At 39.7% G+C, this 19,897-nt stretch overlaps 2 protein-coding genes across 4 annotated transcripts; both read left to right on the forward strand.

Annotated features, from left to right (window-relative positions):
• Positions 1-95: 95 nt before the first annotated feature.
• Positions 96-3,454, forward strand: LOC121604820 (CMRF35-like molecule 9). Of its 3 annotated transcripts, none has more exons than XM_041934437.1 (7): positions 96-817; positions 975-1,307; positions 1,416-1,508; positions 1,622-1,681; positions 2,274-2,387; positions 2,542-2,588; positions 2,677-3,454. In XM_041934437.1, the coding sequence occupies exons 1-7, from the start codon at positions 778-780 to the stop codon at positions 2,998-3,000; spliced, it is 1,011 nt and encodes a 336-aa protein (XP_041790371.1). In that variant the 5' UTR covers positions 96-777; the 3' UTR covers positions 3,001-3,454. The 3 variants fall into 3 exon arrangements, with proteins under 3 accessions (XP_041790371.1, XP_041790373.1, XP_041790372.1); XM_041934439.1 differs by having other exon boundaries at positions 978-1,307; XM_041934438.1 differs by having other exon boundaries at positions 99-817; positions 2,680-3,454.
• A 1,328-nt stretch (positions 3,455-4,782) lies between these two features.
• On the forward strand, positions 4,783-9,165 carry LOC121604631 (CMRF35-like molecule 1). Its single transcript, XM_041934206.1, has 7 exons — positions 4,783-5,060; positions 5,173-5,229; positions 6,855-7,178; positions 7,821-7,895; positions 8,083-8,175; positions 8,504-8,562; positions 8,643-9,165. Exons 1-7 carry the CDS (start codon positions 5,021-5,023, stop codon positions 8,946-8,948), a joined length of 954 nt encoding a protein of 317 aa, XP_041790140.1. The 5' UTR covers positions 4,783-5,020; the 3' UTR covers positions 8,949-9,165.
• Positions 9,166-19,897: the final 10,732 nt, after the last annotated feature.

The following is a 19,897-nucleotide window of genomic DNA, read 5'->3' on the forward strand; positions in this document are numbered from 1 at the left end:
AATGTGGTTGTGAGTTTTCTCAGGTGGATGTGTGTTGTTTTTTTTGTTTTTTTTTCAAATTCCCCCTTCCTGATTTTTGTAACAGGGTCCTGCCTCCCATCAATTCTTATCGGCTTGTTGTTGTTTTTGAGCAGACATCGTAAACTGTTGATTTCTAAGACACCTTGAGTGAGCTGGTCTGGAGTTAAAAAACGCAAAATGCACCAGACAAAATTCTGGTTAAATTCAGACGTATTATCTTTTTTGTTTTGCTTGTGAAATAAAGCATAGCTTTACCTCTTGAGCCTAACTGCATATCAACAGATGAATCAGCATTGCAATGTCTGAACCCAGTGCTGATCTTTCTCTGTTGTGAGAGTTCAAGGTATGCTGCAGCAAATACCCACCACACAGACAGATTTCTGGCCTTATCCTAAATTTGCAGGTTGACTTGAATTAATTAATCTAATAATTCTGAATATATTCATTTCTTTAAATTATTTTAAACTTCGTACCCAGAAGAGAGACTTTGAAAACTTGAGACTTTCTGTGTGTGTGTGTGTCTGTTTGTGGTTGACTATGGTAAAGAAGTGGCATGTGTTCACACACACCACCCACAATGAAAGAGCAGACACACACACACAAAAAAAGAGCTGAATAAGACGGAAACTGGAGAAGTGTTATAAGGAAGAAGCTTTGAGCCTCACACTCATAGCAGTAACTTGCCTAACGTGGTTCACTGTGGGGCTCCAGTAGCGTCTCTTGAAAAAGACATAAGACTTACAAACAGAGCTCACAATGAGGAAAATGCTTCTTCTTGGCATCTGGCTGTCCTCTGGTGAGTGCTGAACACATTCCAGTAGCAAGTTCAAAATGATCTCCCTACACTGTTCATACACTTTATTATATTACTGAGAATATTTGTCTTCTTGAGTAGTTTTGAAAATACTGAATCAAGTCAAAAACGATCTTCTGTGTTTATTTCTCTTTGAAAGCAGTCAGAGGCCAGCAATCAAAGATTCAGCTATCAGCCCAGGAGGGAGGCCTGGTTAAGATCTCCTGCCGATACGACTCTGGGTATGAAACATATCCGAAATACTTCTGTAAGGGTGATTATGGTAAAAGGCGGAAACTAGCGGAAACCCTTGGTACAAAGTTCAAAGAGAGCAAACAAAAAGGGAAATATTATCTCTATGATGATACCAAACAAAGAATCCTGCATGTGACCATCCATGACCTGAGCCTGAATGATGGTGGGACGTATTGGTGTGAAATAGATGCATACATGTATGATCCCATAACAGAAATCAAGCTCAGAGTCTACAAAGGTATGTTAAAATGAGTCTCTCTCTTTCTGTCTCAAGCTATTTTTCTGACTTATCACTGTATTTGCTTTCATTCTTTCTCCCTGAACAACTACTTTGGTTCTCTGACAGCTCCTGCACCTCTCAAACCTCCACTGGTCACCTCAAATCCTCTTACTTTCAACCACAGTTCAAGCCCACGCCAGGAATCAGCAGGAACTACAGGTTATTTAAACCGTGTGTCATAAATTGTGTTGTGTGTTCAGGAATATACATCTTTCAGAGCTAATAATGTGAGCTGATTTCCAATCTGTTTTCTGGTGGCTTCTTTCACTCAGTGTCAGAGAGCGCCTGTCGCACAGCACTGTGTTTCGCTCCATCTGAAGATACGCTCACAGGTAGCACATCACACACACAGCAGCTGATTCAGGAAAACATCTGAGGTGCATGCTAGTTATAAAAAGATGGCAAGGATATGTTCTCTGTTTGGGGTGTCATTTGAGTCTTTGCTCACCTTAAAAATAACAAACAACACCTGGCGATGATGCCATCTGGTGGTCAGCCTTTGTGATCCGCGAGGCAAGTTTATGTGTACACCACCTTTCGGCAAAAGCAGGAAATGCATTAAAATAACAAGGAAATGAAACTAATTAAAATATGTGAATGAAGCATATTAATGAATAAATATCAGCTAAGGCAGGTTTTAAATCAGAATCAGAAGCGGCTTTATTGGCCAAGTATGTGTGTGGTCTGTGTGCAGCATAGTGGCTAAATGCATTTCCAGCTGTTACATCACCTTTTTAGGGGTTTGACATGTTTTAAAAAGAGGAAATGGAAGCTGAACATTTGTTATTCAAATATTTAACATATAACATGTGTTTATATTTATACTGAATTAAGACAAGTAAGAATTAGCAGGCATGATGAATGAAAGAGTGCTTTGGCTTTTTTGTTTCGTACCCTTCCCTCCGTTGTTACCACCACTGGCAGGAAAGGAGCAGTACTTGGCTGCTGCTGCTGCTGCTGCTGCTGCTGCTGCTGTCCTGCTGCTGAGTCTGGTTTTGTACTTTAGACTGAGGAAACACAGACATGACACCACAAGAGGTAAGTGATCTGAATTTACCTTGTATGCCTCTGCAGCATGACCCAATGAGTCTCTGACTGCAGATCCAGGGATCTGAACCGTTAATATTCAGTCCTTGGCTGTAATCATGTATCCTGGTTGCGGTTTAAGATTCTCATTGTGCATTAATCCCAGCCACATTGGAACACGAGGCAGACCCAAGGATCAACACATGCAGTACGGTGAGAAGTCCTTCTGTGTGTTGTGTGATTATGATTATGATTATGTTTGAGTTTACAAGGCCTTTATTCAAAACTACGTGTCCTCCAGCAGTTTATATGTGTTGAGAACCACAGCCGGGGTCAGCCAAGAGAGGTGGACCCATCAGTCAACATTAGTTCACCTGGCAACCTCTATGCAGCAGTGACAGGTCGCAGAGGTCCAGGTCCCCACACATCAGTTTGTCATCCAGTATCAGTCCGGACTTGGACGGCTAATCCCAGCGCAATGAGATCCTGTCTGCAGGATGATGCCTCAGCACGGAAAATCATGCAGTGCGAGGCGAACTCCTGCAGCGCCAGCAGCCCCTCCACCGACGCTGGAGACCAACACATCAGTGAGGACTGTGTGCTCTACTCCACAGTCTGCTTCTAAACAGAGACAGCCACCCAGCCCAGGGGCCAGATCAAATCAGCTGCTGGACCCCCTGAGGTGTAGGCACTACAACTAAAATCCCAGAAACATGGTCCCTGCTGGTGTTATTGTTCTTTTATATACTCATTTATTTGTGTTTAAGAGTTTGTCAATCATTTGTCCATGTGATTTAATGGTAGGTTAGAGAAAAATGGTCACAGTCTGTTCTTTAATCCATTCACTGTATTATTTTTATATTTTATATTGTTTTTATGTGTGGAATTAAAGAGCATTTTATGTTAAAATTCTTCCACTTTGTTACATGTTGCTCTGCCAGTACACCGAATAAGCTTTCTAAATCTTTACACCCTGGTTAGAAAGTCTCCCAGCAGGTGTTATTCAGCCTCCAACTTAAGCTTGTCTTGGCCCATAAGGCCTGGGGTGTTGATACATGCCAAAATTCTCAGGAGGCACCATTAGGGCGCATGAGGGTCCTTCCCCCAGGAAAAAAAGAGAAAATTATAATTTTCTGCATTTTCATAACTACTGACTTTATATTAGAGTAAGAACAATTATTCAGTTTTAAATATCAATTATTTTGCTGTTATGGTTAGTTTACACTCATGATGGCACTCATCTCCACTAGCTTCTACACTGCTGCCACTTTTCTGGAAATAGATCTAAATCTTGTCTGCTTCACCATAAATTTTAAGTGGCATGAAAATTAATTTTGAGAACATAATAAAAGCACAGATGAAAGGAGCCTGCCGACATGCTAATAGCTGTATTTTCTGACACCACGTCACAGAGCAGTGCTTGTTCCATTGCCTATAATTCCCATCATCATCTGCTTATGCTCCTTTTGGCTCCAGAACTTGCCTGAAAATCATCACATTTTTAAGTTTTCTTCTTTATCAAATAATGAAAGTTGTCTGCGTAGCCATGGATACATTGCAAAACTGCTTATGGCTAATTTGGCATGCTTTTAATGGTCCCAGAATGGAAACAAATGTGGGCCAAACAAAACACAGGGCTCATGAGGAAAAAATGAAAATTTCTGTAATTTTTGTCAACTTGATGCTTTAGTTACTCTACTTAGGTTCTAAATCATCAAATTAATGTTGTTGTCATGCAGCTTTTTACGTCACCTTAGCCTTGATTTCCACAAGGTGGAAACATTTAATTACGAAGAACATCCACTGTTCCCTACTGAGAAATTATATATTAGATATATTATATTAATACTCATTCAAAGAAATTACATGCTCTAATTAAGGAATACAGATCTTAAAGATAAGATACTAAAAGGTGAAAGAGATCCCTGTTTTGTCTTTCTGTCTTGCTAATCTTCTTTCGTGTCTCACTCTGTCACCTGGTAATTTTTATTTCATTTCTAAATTTATTTCATGTGAGTTTTGTAGTAATAGATACAGTAAACTGCATTTGGTTTGCTGGAAATGAAGCAGCGGGACATAAAGACGGTAGGCTCACTGTAAAAATAGTTTGTGAATAGAATATTATTTCAATTGGTTTGCTTTGTTTCTTTCAGGTACACACATGATGCAAGAGTCACATGTTCACACAGGTGCTAAATTGTCCATTAAAGCACAATTTGAATTTTCCATTGTACTGATATTCTTCTATCTGGAAAGAATCCATGACTACATCACTATGAAACCTGCAGTCTAAATATAAATAGCTGGTATTATAATTATTTTGATGCAAAGATAAGAGGGACATTGTGGCCATTGTTTTGTGAAGTACGTTTGGCTAAATGCATAAACAGATGAAGAGATCATGAGATACAGCAGCCTCTGCATTTCACTCTATCTCTCTGTCTCATTTGCCTTCATCCCACAGTTTCCCCTTCAATGCATGAAAAACCTACATCCTCATTCTGAGATGCAAAAGCTTGTGTGCTAGAAAGTAGAAGCTGACAAGGTGTCCTGTCTGCAGAAGGACAGAAGGTGTGACAAAGGGAGTAACGAAGAAAGATCAGATCGGACTTAAGCTCCAAACTGGTGAAAGCAGGGCTGAGACAATGGGAACATCACTAAAAGTCATCATCTACTTAATGACAGGTAATAATATTATTTTCTTGGTGTTCTTCTTTGATGACTGTCAAACATATTTTGGTAAAAACCTGCTGACAGTGTAGTGAACTTTTGTTGTTCTTGCTTTTTCTTATGCCAGCTCGTGTGAGTTTATTGTCTGTCACAGGATACAAAGGAGGAGGCGTCGGCAATATCAGTGAGTACGATGAAGCTGTAAAGCATCATGAAAAATATTTCATACCTTTTCCTCCACAACATTTATCTGACAGCTAGTTACTTTTAACCTGACGCGGCGGATGGTTTGTTACACAGAACCATCTAAGAAGGGTTAGGGTTAGGCGCTTTCAAAAGAAATACTTGTGATTGGATGAACCATCTGTCAATCACAATTATTACAAAACACAATTTATTATAATTGTAATATAATGTGTTGGATATACTCTTAAATCTATTCAAAATGAAGCAAAATTAAAGTACACTTCGAATAGTGCATACAAAGCACTTTACAATAAGCATACTTTTCAAAAGTACAATTTGTTACTATTAAAAATGTGTAATATAGTAACATTATAAAAGAACACTTAAGTACAATTTGTAATACTTTATAATAATAGTAAACCACACTTTTTATGAGTACTTTGAAATACCACTTTCATTATTGCCAAATTAGTATATTCATTTTTTCAACAACTAACTTAACTTAATGACTATTTTGAAGCACACAAACATACTTTAAATTAAGCACAAGAGGTAAAAGTGTACTTGGAATGACTTTTCTATACTTAAATTATATTCCTAACACACTAAAGTCTTCTACTTTTTGACCTGGTAAACCACATGCTGCAACAGGACTCTTGGAGAAGCCAGCAGAGAGAAGAGTGAAAGCATCTTTTCCATGGAGAAAAGCCTTCAGTGCCATTCTTAGCTCTTCTTTCAGTGAAGAAATACTCTCCACCTCTGATATAACTGATGCTATAGCAGCAGCTAACGTCTTTAGGAGCCGCCATTGTTGATTTCGAACAAAAACAACGTCCGCCCATAGCTGCATAGTAGTTCCTCATATGACGCTCATTGTGGTTGTGGATTGTGGTTTAGCCACAAGTGTATAATTTGAAGTCTGGCAAGATGGATGGCCCAGCTCATGTGACCTCATGATCTTGTGAATCCAGCTGCCTGGCAAACTATAGTTACTTTGCAGTACATCAATTAAAAAAAATAAAAAAATAAAATAAATCAGCTTCAATATTTTAGAAGCTCATTTTTGTTAGAATCTAAAATATGATGCATAGTTATAGATCAAACTGCACAGACTGTATAGTGGTTAAAATTATCTTCATTGTGTCATAATATTTATTAATGCATATTAATGCATCATTAAAGGCCCTGACAGTATATTTTTTCTCAACCAGCTTCTCACTGTGAGCGACGAGGTGCTTTACTGTATATACACTATGTATATACACTTTTCTTCAAAACTTAGAAACCTTTTGACCACATCCACACAGACGTGATGAAGCAGAGTAACTAAAGTTTCAACTGTTAAATCTTAAGATGTTTTTGTTTTTTTAACTTTGTTGTTTATTTAGTCATTGATATTCAGTGTTATAGAGAAATACTGAATTTTTCAGCAGCTTTGATAAAATCCAAAAATCCAACATATAATGATGATATAATGATCCAAATATGAATAAACCAGTTTATTTCAGTTGAGTGTTGACATGCTTTTAATCATCCTGATTCAAAACTAATCAACATAACACAAGATTGTATAAGTGAAAAACACATTTCAACAAAAAAGCATTCATCTCTTTTTTTTTTCAGACTGGGATGAAATTACAACAAAGGAACAAAATTGTGTGACCGGGGACACTGTAAAGATCAAGTGTCCCTATCCACACAGCCATGAGAGCCGGGAAAAATTCCTGTGCAAAGGGAAGGATCCCCTCACCTGCAAGATGCTAATACATACAACAGAACAGGACAGCCATGTGGCTGAAGGCAGGTTTGATATAAGTGATAACAAAAGACTGAAGCACTTCTATGTGTCCATTAAGAATGTGAACCTACACGACTCTGGAATGTTCTGGTGTGGCTCTGACTGGACAAGGCAGCAACAGACATACATGAATATCATCCTGACTGTAGGTGCGTACACTGAGCACTTTACTGTTACACTAATACAAGTAGACCTTGGTTGTACCCATGCAACAAATGCAGTGCAAAGTGTGTGCTGCTGTTGATGATTAGATGCACACTTTTCAGGTTATCATGATTAATCACCGAGTACAAAGGTCTGCTCATTTATGTATCAGCAATACAAGAGAGAGCATGAGAAGGAGACAGAAAACAGTTTGACAACTATTTCCAGTGCTGGAAAGTACATTTAGTCAAGTACAGTACCAAAGTACAATTTTCAGGTACTTTACTTTATTTGAACATTTTAATTTTCTGCTACTTTTTCTGTGCACTCCACTCCATTTATTGACAGTTTGTAGGTACTTCAATCAAGTTGTGTTCAAGTTATGATCGCTACCAGTGGATGGGCATTTTGATTCATTTCCTTTTGTTAAAGGAAATAGTAGTGTGTGACCATCACTTCCCTGTTGTGAGAACGTCCACACCTCACACGCCCCCTCTTGGTTGAAAACAATGCTGAAAAATCTGGTAGCACCAAGAGCGAGGGTGGTAAAAAAAAAAATAGCGTGTGTGTGTGTGTGTATTGAAGCAGTAATTTCACTTCTGCCTTCTGCCACATCTCTAACCTTCTGGCTTTTTACCCTGGCACAGAAGAAGGACACAGCAAAAGCAAAACAGTAAGCAGTCCTCCTGAAAGAGATCCGGGGGAAGACCCTCCAAACATAGGTGACCTCATCACTTTGATTTATGTTAACAAACAGCTGCTTTTCATACCTCCCTCACGACACACACACTTCTACTGCACTATCACATACACTGATACAACCTCTCATTTATGCATGACTGCTGAGGACACTGAACCTACGCTGACACCATGTATTTAGCAGTTTCCGCTGTCATCTCTTGGTTGCAGGTGTGATCGGTGGTGTGGTAGGGTGTCTGGCATTGCTCGTGATTCTTGTGGTTGTATTTGTACTGCTCAGACACAAACTCCCCAGCACACAAGGTGAGGGATGGAAATTTAGCAAAGCGTGCAAAGCCCCCATACATACACATACATACTTTTATACATGTATTTGTACTGGTATAAGCATTCCTCTCGTCTTGAATCCCCCTTTGATTGGCAAAATAATGATTGCTAATCTACATTTTGAAGTTAATATAATCACTTAGAAAACAGATCCTGTGAGTTTAACGCTACATAAATAAACTGAAGAGGCAAACATTTTTGAAACTCAATAGCTTTACTTGCACATTACTGACTTACTGTAAGGAGTCAATGCAGACAGCTAAAAATATCTTGTTTCCATCTATTCAAATGTTCTTTTTCTCAGTGTGTTGTCCTGCCCGGGAATCAACACGGCAGAGGACAAACGCTGGCCATAACACAGAGGTGCGTTTGTGTGTTTGAGTGAGTTTGCATATGAGAACAACAGCTGCATCCTTCACACCGCTCTCCTTCTTCCACTGCAGGGAAATCATGGAGATCACCACTATGAGGACATTCAGATGTGCAGCCAGCGGGCGGGCTCAGGAAACACACTGCCATCCGTTTACGCAACCGTCAACCCTCCCGCAGATCAGCTCCACTACGCCAGCGTCAATTTCCAGAGCGACCCGGTCAGTGTCTCGACAGACAGGAACGCACTCTCTGACGCAAACAAAAATGGCTCCTCGGCCTGTGACTACTCCTCTGTCAGTAGGACTGTGGCTGCCACCCGTCCACCAGCAGCAGAGCAGACTCTCTATTCCACAGTCACAAAGCCTGGGGAACCATGAGGCAGACAGTCTTTCACCTGCCAATGTCAACTGTGCAGCTTGAGGGGGACATGCTGTGAAGGATATGCATTTTGTCCCACGTACATACAGTCCATTCACCCAGAATATAGTGAAGTAATTAAGCAACATTTGTGAATGATGGACCTTAATATTTGGCACAATGAGTTTGCTAGTTAGCATCTATTATGGCTTTGTAGCGAATAATGTGACATAGATGTAAACATCAGTGTAAATGTGCTCTTAATGTGATTAAAATCTTGTGTGAGAGTATTTTTGTCTGTGGTGTAGCTCTGTCAATCTCAGTAAACTCACTTGCTACAGGCTATATCAGTTTGTCTGTGTACACATTACCTGTAAAAAACACTTGACCTCAGACCTCTCAGACAGGGTGCTGGCCCCCGCTGGAGGGATGCACAACCAACGCAAAGGGGGATGAACATGACCAGGAGGGAAATGTGGAGAGCCTGTAAAGCAAAGCAGAATGACATCCACATGATAGGCAGGTTTATTAGCATAGCAGCGTGTTCTTGAATAACTGGTATGTAATCCTTGATTCATAGGTATTCTGAAACAACTTGATCATTTGTTCCTACTGACTCTCATCTATAGATTTTACTTTTTCAATACTGCAGTATCCAGAGAGGTTAAATCACACAGCTAGATTAAACAATAAAAGGTTGTGAACCAGGCAGAAATTCAATACCTCATACTTACTGTAGCATCAGTCTGCTGTCTGCCACTTTCTCCTTCAGAGCAAATGAGAATAGACTGAGTCTATCTTTCATTTCACAGGCACGCAAACACCATTTTTATTCAGTTTGGTTATATTCAAAATTGTAGTTGCTAGTGTTTGCAAGCTCTCCGGTGACTAAACAGAAGATATCCATCAACTGATAGAGACAGAAAATGTTTCACTTATTTCACCGCTTTCAGGTAATCATGATATGTTCTATTAATGAGTGATAAACAGCCTGTATACAGAGTGTGTTTATTAAATACAATTGATCTAGTATATTAGAGAAAACATACTTTTCTCCTGTCCTTGTTTTAGTCTGCAGCGCCCTCTTCTGGTTGAACAGGTGATCAGCTGTTACGATAACTGCAGCTCACAAACATGTTAAACACCACCTATGACCTCCACCTGAAACAGAGAAAACTGTTTGTCTTCATAAAGTTACATCTCAAGGGTGCTTCTGAGGCCAATTTAAGGATTATTACGGTGAAAAGACTGCAACCTTGGAATACATTTGATTTATTTGCCTTTTATTTATTTCTCCATAGGAACCTGCTAGTAAGATTTCAGGCCTATTATAACAATTATTATATCACATAATGTGTTATTGCTTGCTATCAATTCACGTGCAGCTACTATTGGCAGTGTGAACTCTTTAATGATATTCAACACACTGGGAGTCATCACTGAAGCTCCAGCTTTCAGCAAACATGGTGCAAAAAAGGTCTTTGTGTGTGTGTGTGTGCGTCCGTGCGCGCCCGCGCGCATGTGCACATGCACACACGTATGTGTCAGGTTGCTTTGATCTTTAGAAGGTTGTACTCTACCAGTAGGACTCATTATTTAGAATTAGAACATGGCAGTCTTAAACACTCAGTAAAAGTAAAGAACAACGCTGGACCGCCTGGAGAAGCGATAGGGTAGACCAAGTACGTTTGAGACACTTTTTGCTTTTCCATTTTTGAACAGATATTGCAAAAAAAACTATACAATGAAAATAAGTGATTTTTCACATGCTGTTTAATTACTTTGTACACTAAGTTATTATTGATGAATATAATTTATTATTTGTTTAAGCCCTGCGCTGGCTCTCCTAGCTCCTAGCTTCCTATTGCATCCTGCAATAGGAAGAGCACAAGAATACAAGCATAAACAGAAGGTCCATACAGGCTACACAACATAGCTAACACACACAAACACACAAACACTGCCCATCGCCCGGACAACACTGTTAACAGTTGTTATTTGGACAAATTAACGACACGTTGTGGATCTAAACTGCTACTTTCTAACTTAAAAATGTTTGAAATGTTGATAAAGTGATTTATTTACAGAGTTAGTACTAGAATTAAATCAGCTTCAGCCTGTTGATTTCGGCTCAGGTAGGAGCTAAATGCACTGTGGGGTATTATGTGCGCCGACGTAATCGGTTTTGCTTTAGTGTGTGTGTCATCTCCCCTGACATTTGCTTTTCTCCATGTACAATGCTCCGCCTCCATGTTTGATCAACCTGCACTGATAATTTGAACTTGTTTGAAAATGCATTAATCACAAATATTAGAGGAGTAGCTGACATTCCCCCTGTTATTTCACCACTTAAACACAGGTCTGATAGTTGAGAGTCCACGCTCATGCGCTGGAGCTTCCTCCAGCACATGCCACTTTTTTCTAATCATTTGGGGAAAGTGATGAAAAATGTATGCCAAACATTGATATCCAATATCCAGTCTAACACCAAGACTATATATATGGTCTTGGTGTTAAAAGAGTGCAGTGTTTATCCGAGAACAGTCCTGTCTACATAGCTAACACACACAAACACACACACACTGCATGCCTTTTTATTTTTTAACTCTGAAGTAGGCTGGGCTACACATCCCATTAAGGCTGTATCAACTATTCCCGTTCTACCACCTTGTCTATTACACCACATACTAAATTATCCTTCTATCTTTCAAAAATTGTCCATTAATATAATACTGTTCAAGTATCACAAATGTTAAATTTTGCTTTAGTTTTCTTTGTTTGTGGTCTTATTATGACTTATAACATGTTATCGTTACGCTGCACAACTTAACAGCATGTGATGTAGTAGAACTCTACCATGCTGACCTGCTGACCACTTTGTGTATTTCTCTAGATTGTGCAGTGAGCTAACATGCTAGGATAGCATGAAGTATGTGGAATCTTAGGTCACAAAATAACGTTTGCAATTATTTAAGTCATGCCTGATGGTCACAAAAGGACAATAAGCTATTCATTGTCGAAGGGACACGGTAAAGTCAAATTCTTACCTTAGTAAAAAGACTTTTGCAGATATCTTTTGATTGGAGATGCTAACATTCCTCAAATTTTCCACCACCAAAGAGGATGCTAATATGCATGTGCTGACTAAAAATGTACACGTCTCAAAGGCACAAGCGACTTGAGGACACACAGAGTGGCCAGAATGAAGTGGACAGACACAAAAAAAGCAGCAAGAAAAACACAGCATCAGCGATCAACGTGCTAAAATACTGCTTAGTGCACTGTAAATGCTAACATACAAATTAATTAAAAGTTATAAGTGAACTAAACTCAGTTTTCATCAACCTGTTGTGAACACTACTTTTAAATAAGCAAATATTAATTTGGGGTTGGAGAACTTGCTTAACTTGATGTATCCCAGCTAAGTCAAATTAGAAAAAAATAATTTATTGTACCCAGTGTCCTTTGGGCGTTCAATCAGACATGCGCAGATCTTTGCCGCCCTCTTCGCGCTTTCCTGAAACAGAACAGTAGTCTGCCCACCTCCTCTCAACCAATGGATTGTCAACCAGTGCTCTTTCCAGCACCTTTTTCAAATATTGTTGGCGTTGTGGGATTACTTGTGCTTAGAACACTGATTTGGTAAGTAAATATTTTACTAGTTTTTTTGCTCGATTTGTCTTGTTGTCGTGTAGTAGCCTGCTGTGTGCTGCCAGGGAGGAGGAGTGTCAATTAAATCAAATATTTAGCTAGCAAGCATGCTATTTGACTATGACAGTGACTTGAGCAATTTTAGAAGCAAATGTAGACTACAGTTTATGGTAGACTACTATGTTTTTGGTGACATTTGGCGTTTTGAATTCGTAGTCATTAAGTTGAGAGACAGGGCCCGTAACTTTTTTAGGTAGCGGGAGGTTTACTTTTCATTCAAACAAGCTAACGTAGCTGCCACAGTTGCTGAATTACAGAGACTAACATTTATCTTCCATAATGATGCTATCCAGCCCGCGGTTAATGTCCAAAAAGCTGCAGGTGAATTGACCAGCTCGCATTTTTCGCCGTAATACCGGTGGTATTACCGGTGGTATTATGGCAAAGTATGCCCGCAGATCACCGCAGCTCCATTGCTCCTCTCCCCCCAAACGTCAGAGAACATGTGTGAACACGCGTTTGATTAAACTGGCGGCACAACGGGGAAGTAAAAAATTGGCTTTCTCGCATGAAAAAACGTTCAAACTTGATTTACCGGCGTTATAGCAGAATTTAAAACCGAGCGGTTCTAAACTTAGCTAGCGCAAGGGGAGGTTCGCTTCCTGTTTTCAAAATAAAAGCACCAATTCTATTGTAATGGGTGTTTCATTTTGTGAAAATACCAGGAAGTGCGTTACTCACTACGGCTAGCTTGAGTAGGGCCGGATTCGCCCGGACAAAACTGTTAACAGTTGTTATTTGGACAAATTAACGACACGTTGTGGATCTAAACTGCTACTTTCTAACTTAAAAATGTTTGAAATGTCGATAAAGTGATTTATTTACAGAGTTAGTACTAGAATTAAATCAGCTTCAGCCTGTTGATTTCGGCTCAGGTAGGAGCTAAATGCACTGTGGGGTATTATGTGCGCCGACGTAATCGGTTTTGCTTTAGTGTGTGTGTGTCATCTCCCCTGACATTTGCTTTTCTCCATGTACAATGCTCCGCCTCCATGTTTGATCAACCTGCACTGATAATTTGAACTTGTTTGAAAATGCATTAATCACAAATATTAGAGGAGTAGCTGACATTCCCCCTGTTATTTCACCACTTAAACACAGGTCTGACAGTTGAGAGTCCACGCTCATGCGCTGGAGCTTCCTCCAGCACATGCCACTTTTTTCTAATCATTTGGGGAAAGTGATGAAAAATGTATGCCAAACATTGATATCCAATATCCAGTCTAACACCAAGACTATATATATGGTCTTGGTGTTAAAAGAGAGCAGTGTTTATCCGAGAACAGTCCTGTCTTAACTCTGTTCTGGCTTTTTAACTCTGCCTGCTCAGAACCAGGCCATAGTCTGGCATGAGGTCTACCCTTCAATCATATGTTCTTCAGTACATCAAACCTCTTCCTCACTGCTCCATCACAGTGTCGACATGAGCAGAGTTCACAAACATCCAGTCACATTGAGCACTGCTTCTCACTGGCTAAAACATCATCAAATACATGGATTGATACCATCACTTGGATATCTATTATTTACATCAATGTTGGACCCAATACTGATATTGGATTGGATAGGTTCCATCCCTAGATATAGTTAATCACTGAACTAAAAACCTAATATAGGAATACAGATACCAAGAGTGCAGGGATTACACTCGATATAACAACCTGGTGTGTTAAAGGTTGGTCATTTATGTGTCTATATTTTGATTGTTGCCTTAAATTGTTGCCTTAATTTTGTGTTAACATATATATATATATATATATATATCTCTTCTCACTCTGTATTTTTAGTCGCCAGATGTAACGGCACTTCCACTGTTGTCCTCAAAAGCCTTCCTATTGTACTTTGTGACAACTCCAGTGAAGTTTAGAAGACTTGCTTTGTAAGTAACATATTGAAAGAAGAAAGAAACACACTGATCTCAATTTACTGACAAATCATATACAGCCGTCCTCAAAATTATTCATACCCTTGCTAATTCTTATGAGTTTTTAATTTAGTGATGAAATATTAAATTTTTTTTAAGTTTGTGTATCAGTTATATGTGAACAACAATTGAACGAATGACAACAATATAAAATTTAAGAAAATATTCATTTTAGGGCTATTTTATTGATGGATTCCCAAAAAATGCCATGTTCAAAATTATTCATACCCCTGACAATATTTCAACAAAAATGTCCCAAATGTGGTAATCTTTGTCCAGTAGTTACTTTAAGGTGTCTCAATGGAATAAAATCCTTTAACATTGTTGACCAAATGTTAAACACTGATTTAAAAACAAAAAAAAACCCATCCTTCCAGAAGAGTATAAATAGGGGAAAAGTGCTCAGGTCATTCTCAATTTCTGGTCATCATGGTCAAGAAGAAGGAGCTCAGCGAGGACCTACGTCACCGTCTTGTATGTGCCTACAGTGAAGGAAAGGGTTATAAGGCCATTTCCAAGCAGTATGATGTCCCTGTGTCAACCGTCCAGAGCATCATCAACAAGCACAAGAGGTTCAACACTGTTAGAAACCTAAGTGGGCATGGCAGAAAGCATAAGGTGTCCTCTAAACTTGCCAGGAAAATCTGCCAAGAGGTCAACAACAACCCACAGACCACAACCAAGGCCCTAATTGAAATGCTTGACCAGGCAGGGACACAGGTGTCACGGTCCACCATCGAGTGAGTTTTGCACAGAGGAGGTCTCCATGGACGTACACCTCTGAAGACGCCGTTGCTCAGGAAGAAACATCTGGAAGCTCGCCTGGCCTTTTCTAGACACATCTGAAGCAAGATCCCAGCTTTTGGTCAACCATCCTGTGGTCTGACGAGACAAAGTTGGAGTTATTTGTCCATATGGATACTCAGTATGTCTGGAGAAAGAAAGGAGAAGCCTACAGACTGAAGAACACTGTGCCCACTGTCAAGTATGGTGGTGGGAACATAATGCTATGGGGATGTTTCTCCTCCAGTGGAACAGGGAATCTCGTCAAGGTCCAAGGAACCATGAAAAAGGAGGATTACATTAGGATCCTTGATGAAAATGTGAAGGAATTTGCTGAGAAACTCCAGCTTGGCCACAACTGGATGTTCCAGCAAGACAATGATCCTAAACACACTGCCAAGGTAGTGAAGAAATGGTTCAAAGACAATGTTGTCAACGTCCTAGAATGGCCAAGTCAAAGTCCTGACCTGAACCCCTGAACCCCCCATTTCAGCATTAAATTAAAAACTCACAAGAATTAGCAAGGGTATGAATAATTTTGAGGAAGGCTGTATATTATATATTTCATTGCATTGTCAGATATTTAAAATCTAATTATTTTCAGCTGATCAGAATCAGGTGGTTTCTAATCTTACTCATAATTCAGAATTCCTAGTAAATTTGTTTAAAGTACATAATGTAGTTAAATTAACAATGTGAACTCTCCTATCTCACACGTCTTGAATGAATTTAGGGTTGCATTAGGGGATTTTTTTCCCTAAAAGAAGATGAGATTCAAAAGGTAGTTGTGCGTGCTTCTTTTGCAGGATACAGTGAAAGAAGAAGTACTCGCCTCATTGACAGTTGGGGTGCTCACTGTTGTCAACGAAGATGCTCAGCAGCAGGGTCTAAATGCAGTGTACCTCCAGCCCATTTCCACTGCCATCATACTTGAGGGAAGTACTGTCATGGACAATGTTAGAGACTTTTGAAATTTGAATTTGAACTGACTTGTGTGTTTGAAAAAGAGTATTTTTTAGGTTTATTTTATCACTGCTGTGCAGTTTAGACCATGAAACAGTGTTGATTGTAGTTCCAGTTTTGATCACCAATATTGTTGGAGGAGTCAGACCTGTTAGCTTTACAAGAGCTCAAGCTCATGTTGTAATGGGCAACTAGTTTGACACCATATCTTTAGTTCTGAGTTAATGTCCTGAAATTATGAGAACAGGATCTCGCCTGTTCACAGGAATAGGATTGGACAGTGATGCAGTTCAGGTATTATTCAGTAATTTCTGTAGCAAAGCATTACGTTAGGTGCCTTTACTTAATATGAGGTGCAAAATGATCGCAAAAGTAGATTTGTAATTAATCCACTATTTTTCACTTGAAACTGAGCATTAACCAAACACTCTTCAGCCTGCCAGGAGCCAGTGTCTGCTGTTAAATGCATTGTTCAGCATTTTAAAATAAATTTCAAATTTTTGTTCTCCATTCATTGTGTTTGGGGGTCATTACTGTTAGATAATGTGTTTATAATGAAATTAGTATGTGCAGTTGTAACTTGTAGAATTCTTGTAGGTCAGGAATATTAAATTGACCTGAATATGATGAGAAAATTAAAATAAAAAAAAAAGAATCACTTGAGTACTGGAAGCTCACAATAAATAAGTTTCTGTAATCTAATTTATTCAGGTGTATTTGAGTAGTGCCAAATCAAAATAAACAAGTTACTGTAATCCAATTATTTAAGTTGATTTGAATACTGCACACTCACAATAATTAAGTTAATCAAATCTAATTCATCTAAGTCAATATAATTACTTTTTTTAAGGCAGCACGTTTGCATATTTTTTTTTAGTAAAGTCAACTTACTATATTTTACAGTGTGGAGACAAAACTAGAGACAGATTTTTTAATGTATGACGCTGAACGCCGAAATCAGCTGGTTCGGGACTTTTATCCATCAGTACAAAATAATAGCGGTAAACCAAACTCTGTCACCAGCTAGTGTCTCTCAGGTCTGGATCATCCCGTCACTCCTCCACATTTGACTTGATTACGCTAATTGACTGTAAAGAAATAAGTTATCCTGCCTGCCGGCCTGCGCACAGTGATGGGCTGTTGCTAGGCAACGTACGTGTTTACTTTCAGAGCCGCTGCGCAGTGAGAGCGGCGACAGACGAGAGTAGGCTCATTTTAGATCGGGAAAATATGTTTTAATCACTATTTTGTGTCACATTATTGAATGCTTTAGTAGTAAGCCATGTCTTCAGGATGAATAAACTATGTCATCCCGTCGGGGTTTATTTCTCCATAGGAACCTGCTAGTAAGATTTTAGGCCTATTATAACAATTTTTATATCACATAATGTGTTATTGCTTGCTATCAATTCACACATTCAGCTACTGTTGGCAGTGTGAACTCTTTAATGATATTCAACACACTGGGAGTCATCATTGAAGCTCCAGCTTTCAGCAAACATGGTGCAAAAAGGGTCTTTGTGTGTGCGTGTGCGTGCGTGCGTGTGTGTGCGCATGCGTGAGTGTCAGGTTGCTTTGATCTTTGACGTCACATGTGACATCGCTTTAGAAGGTTTTACTATACCTGTAGGACTCACCTCTTGGCAGACACACAGTGGACCTGATCAGCTGGTTGAGACTAAACTTTGTCTTCTTAAAGTTACATCTCAAAGGTGTTTCTAAGGCCAATTTAAGGATTTTTATGCTGAAAAGACTGCAACCTCGGAATAAATTTGCTTTATTTGCCTCATTTAAGTAAGGGATAATGTATAGTGAGCAGGTTCCTATGGAGAATTAGAACACGGCACTCTTAAACACTCAATAAAAGTAAAGAACAAGGCTGGACCACCTGGAGCAGCGATATCAAGGCACAAGCGACTTGAGCACACAGAGTGACCAGATTGAAGCGGACAGACACGAAAAAAACAGCAAGAAAAACACAGCATCAGCGATCAACGTGCTAAAACACTGCTTAGTGGAGAAAAAACTGGAGACAGATTTTTTAATGTGTGACGCTGAACGCCGAAATCAGCTGCTTCGGGACTTTTACCATTAGTACAAAATAATAGCGGTAAACCAAACTCTGTCGAGAGCTACGTGTCTCTCAGGTCTGGATCATCCCGTCGCTTCTCCACATTTGACATGATTACGCTAACTGACTGTAAAGAAATAAGTTATCCTGCCTGCTGGCCTGCGCACGGTGATGGGCTGTTGCTAGGCAACGTACGTGTTTACTTTCAGAGCCGCTGCGCAGTGAGAGCGGCGACAGACGAGAGTAGGCTCATTTTAGATCGGGAAAATATGTTTTAATCACTATTTTGTGTCACATTATTGAATGCTTTAGTAGTAAGCCGTGTCTTCAGGATGAATAAACTATGTCATCCACGCATTCAGCTACTGTTGGCAGTGTGAATTCTTTAATGATATTCAACACACTGGGAGTCATCACTGAAGCTCCAGCTTTCAGCAAACGTGGCACTAAAAGGGTCTTTGTGTGTGTGTGTGTGTGCGCGCGCGCGTGTGTGTGCGTGCGTGTGTGCGCATGCGTGAGTATCAGGTTGCTTTGATCTTTGACGTCACATGTGACATCGCTTTAGAAGGTTTTACTTTACCTGTAGGACTCACCTCTTGGCAGACACACAGTGGACCTGATCAGCTGGTTGAGACTAAACTTTGTCTTCTTAAAGTTACATCTCAAAGGTGTTTCTAAGGCCAATTTAAGGATTTTTATGCTGAAAAGACTGCAACCTCGGAATAAATTTGCTTTATTTGCCTCATTTAGGTAAGGGATAATGTATAGTGAGCAGGTTCCTATGGAGAATTAGAACACGGCACTCTTAAACACTCACTAAAAGTAAAGAACAAGGCTGGACCGCCTGGAGAAACGATATCAAGGCACAAGCGACTTGAGCACACAGAGTGACCAGATTGAAGCGGACAGACACGAAAAAAACAGCAAGAAAAACACAACATCAGCTATCAACGTGCTAAAACACTGCTTAGTGAAGAAAAAACTGGAGACAGATTTTTTAATGTGTGACGCTGAACGCCGAAATCAGCTGCTTCGGGACTTTTACCATTAGTACAAAATAATAGCGGTAAACCAAACTCTGTCGAGAGCTACGTGTCTCTCAGGTCTGGATCATCCCGTCGCTTCTCCACATTTGACATGATTACGCTAACTGACTGTAAAGAAATAAGTTATCCTGCCTGCCGGCCTGCGCACGGTGATGGGCTGTTGCTAGGCAACGTACGTGTTTACTTTCAGAGCCGCTGCGCAGTGAGAGCGGCGACAGACGAGAGTAGGCTCATTTTAGATCGGGAAAATATGTTTTAATCACTATTTTGTGTCACATTATTGAATGCTTTAGTAGTAAGCCGTGTCTTCAGGATGAATAAACTATGTCATCCACGCATTCAGCTACTGTTGGCAGTGTGAATTCTTTAATGATATTCAACACACTGGGAGTCATCACTGAAGCTCCAGCTTTCAGCAAACGTGGCGCTAAAAGGGTCTTTGTGTGTGTGTGTGTGTGCGCGCGCGCGCGT

This window comes from Chelmon rostratus, chromosome 3 (genome assembly GCF_017976325.1).
Source record: "Chelmon rostratus isolate fCheRos1 chromosome 3, fCheRos1.pri, whole genome shotgun sequence".
NCBI lineage: Eukaryota > Metazoa > Chordata > Actinopteri > Chaetodontiformes > Chaetodontidae > Chelmon > Chelmon rostratus.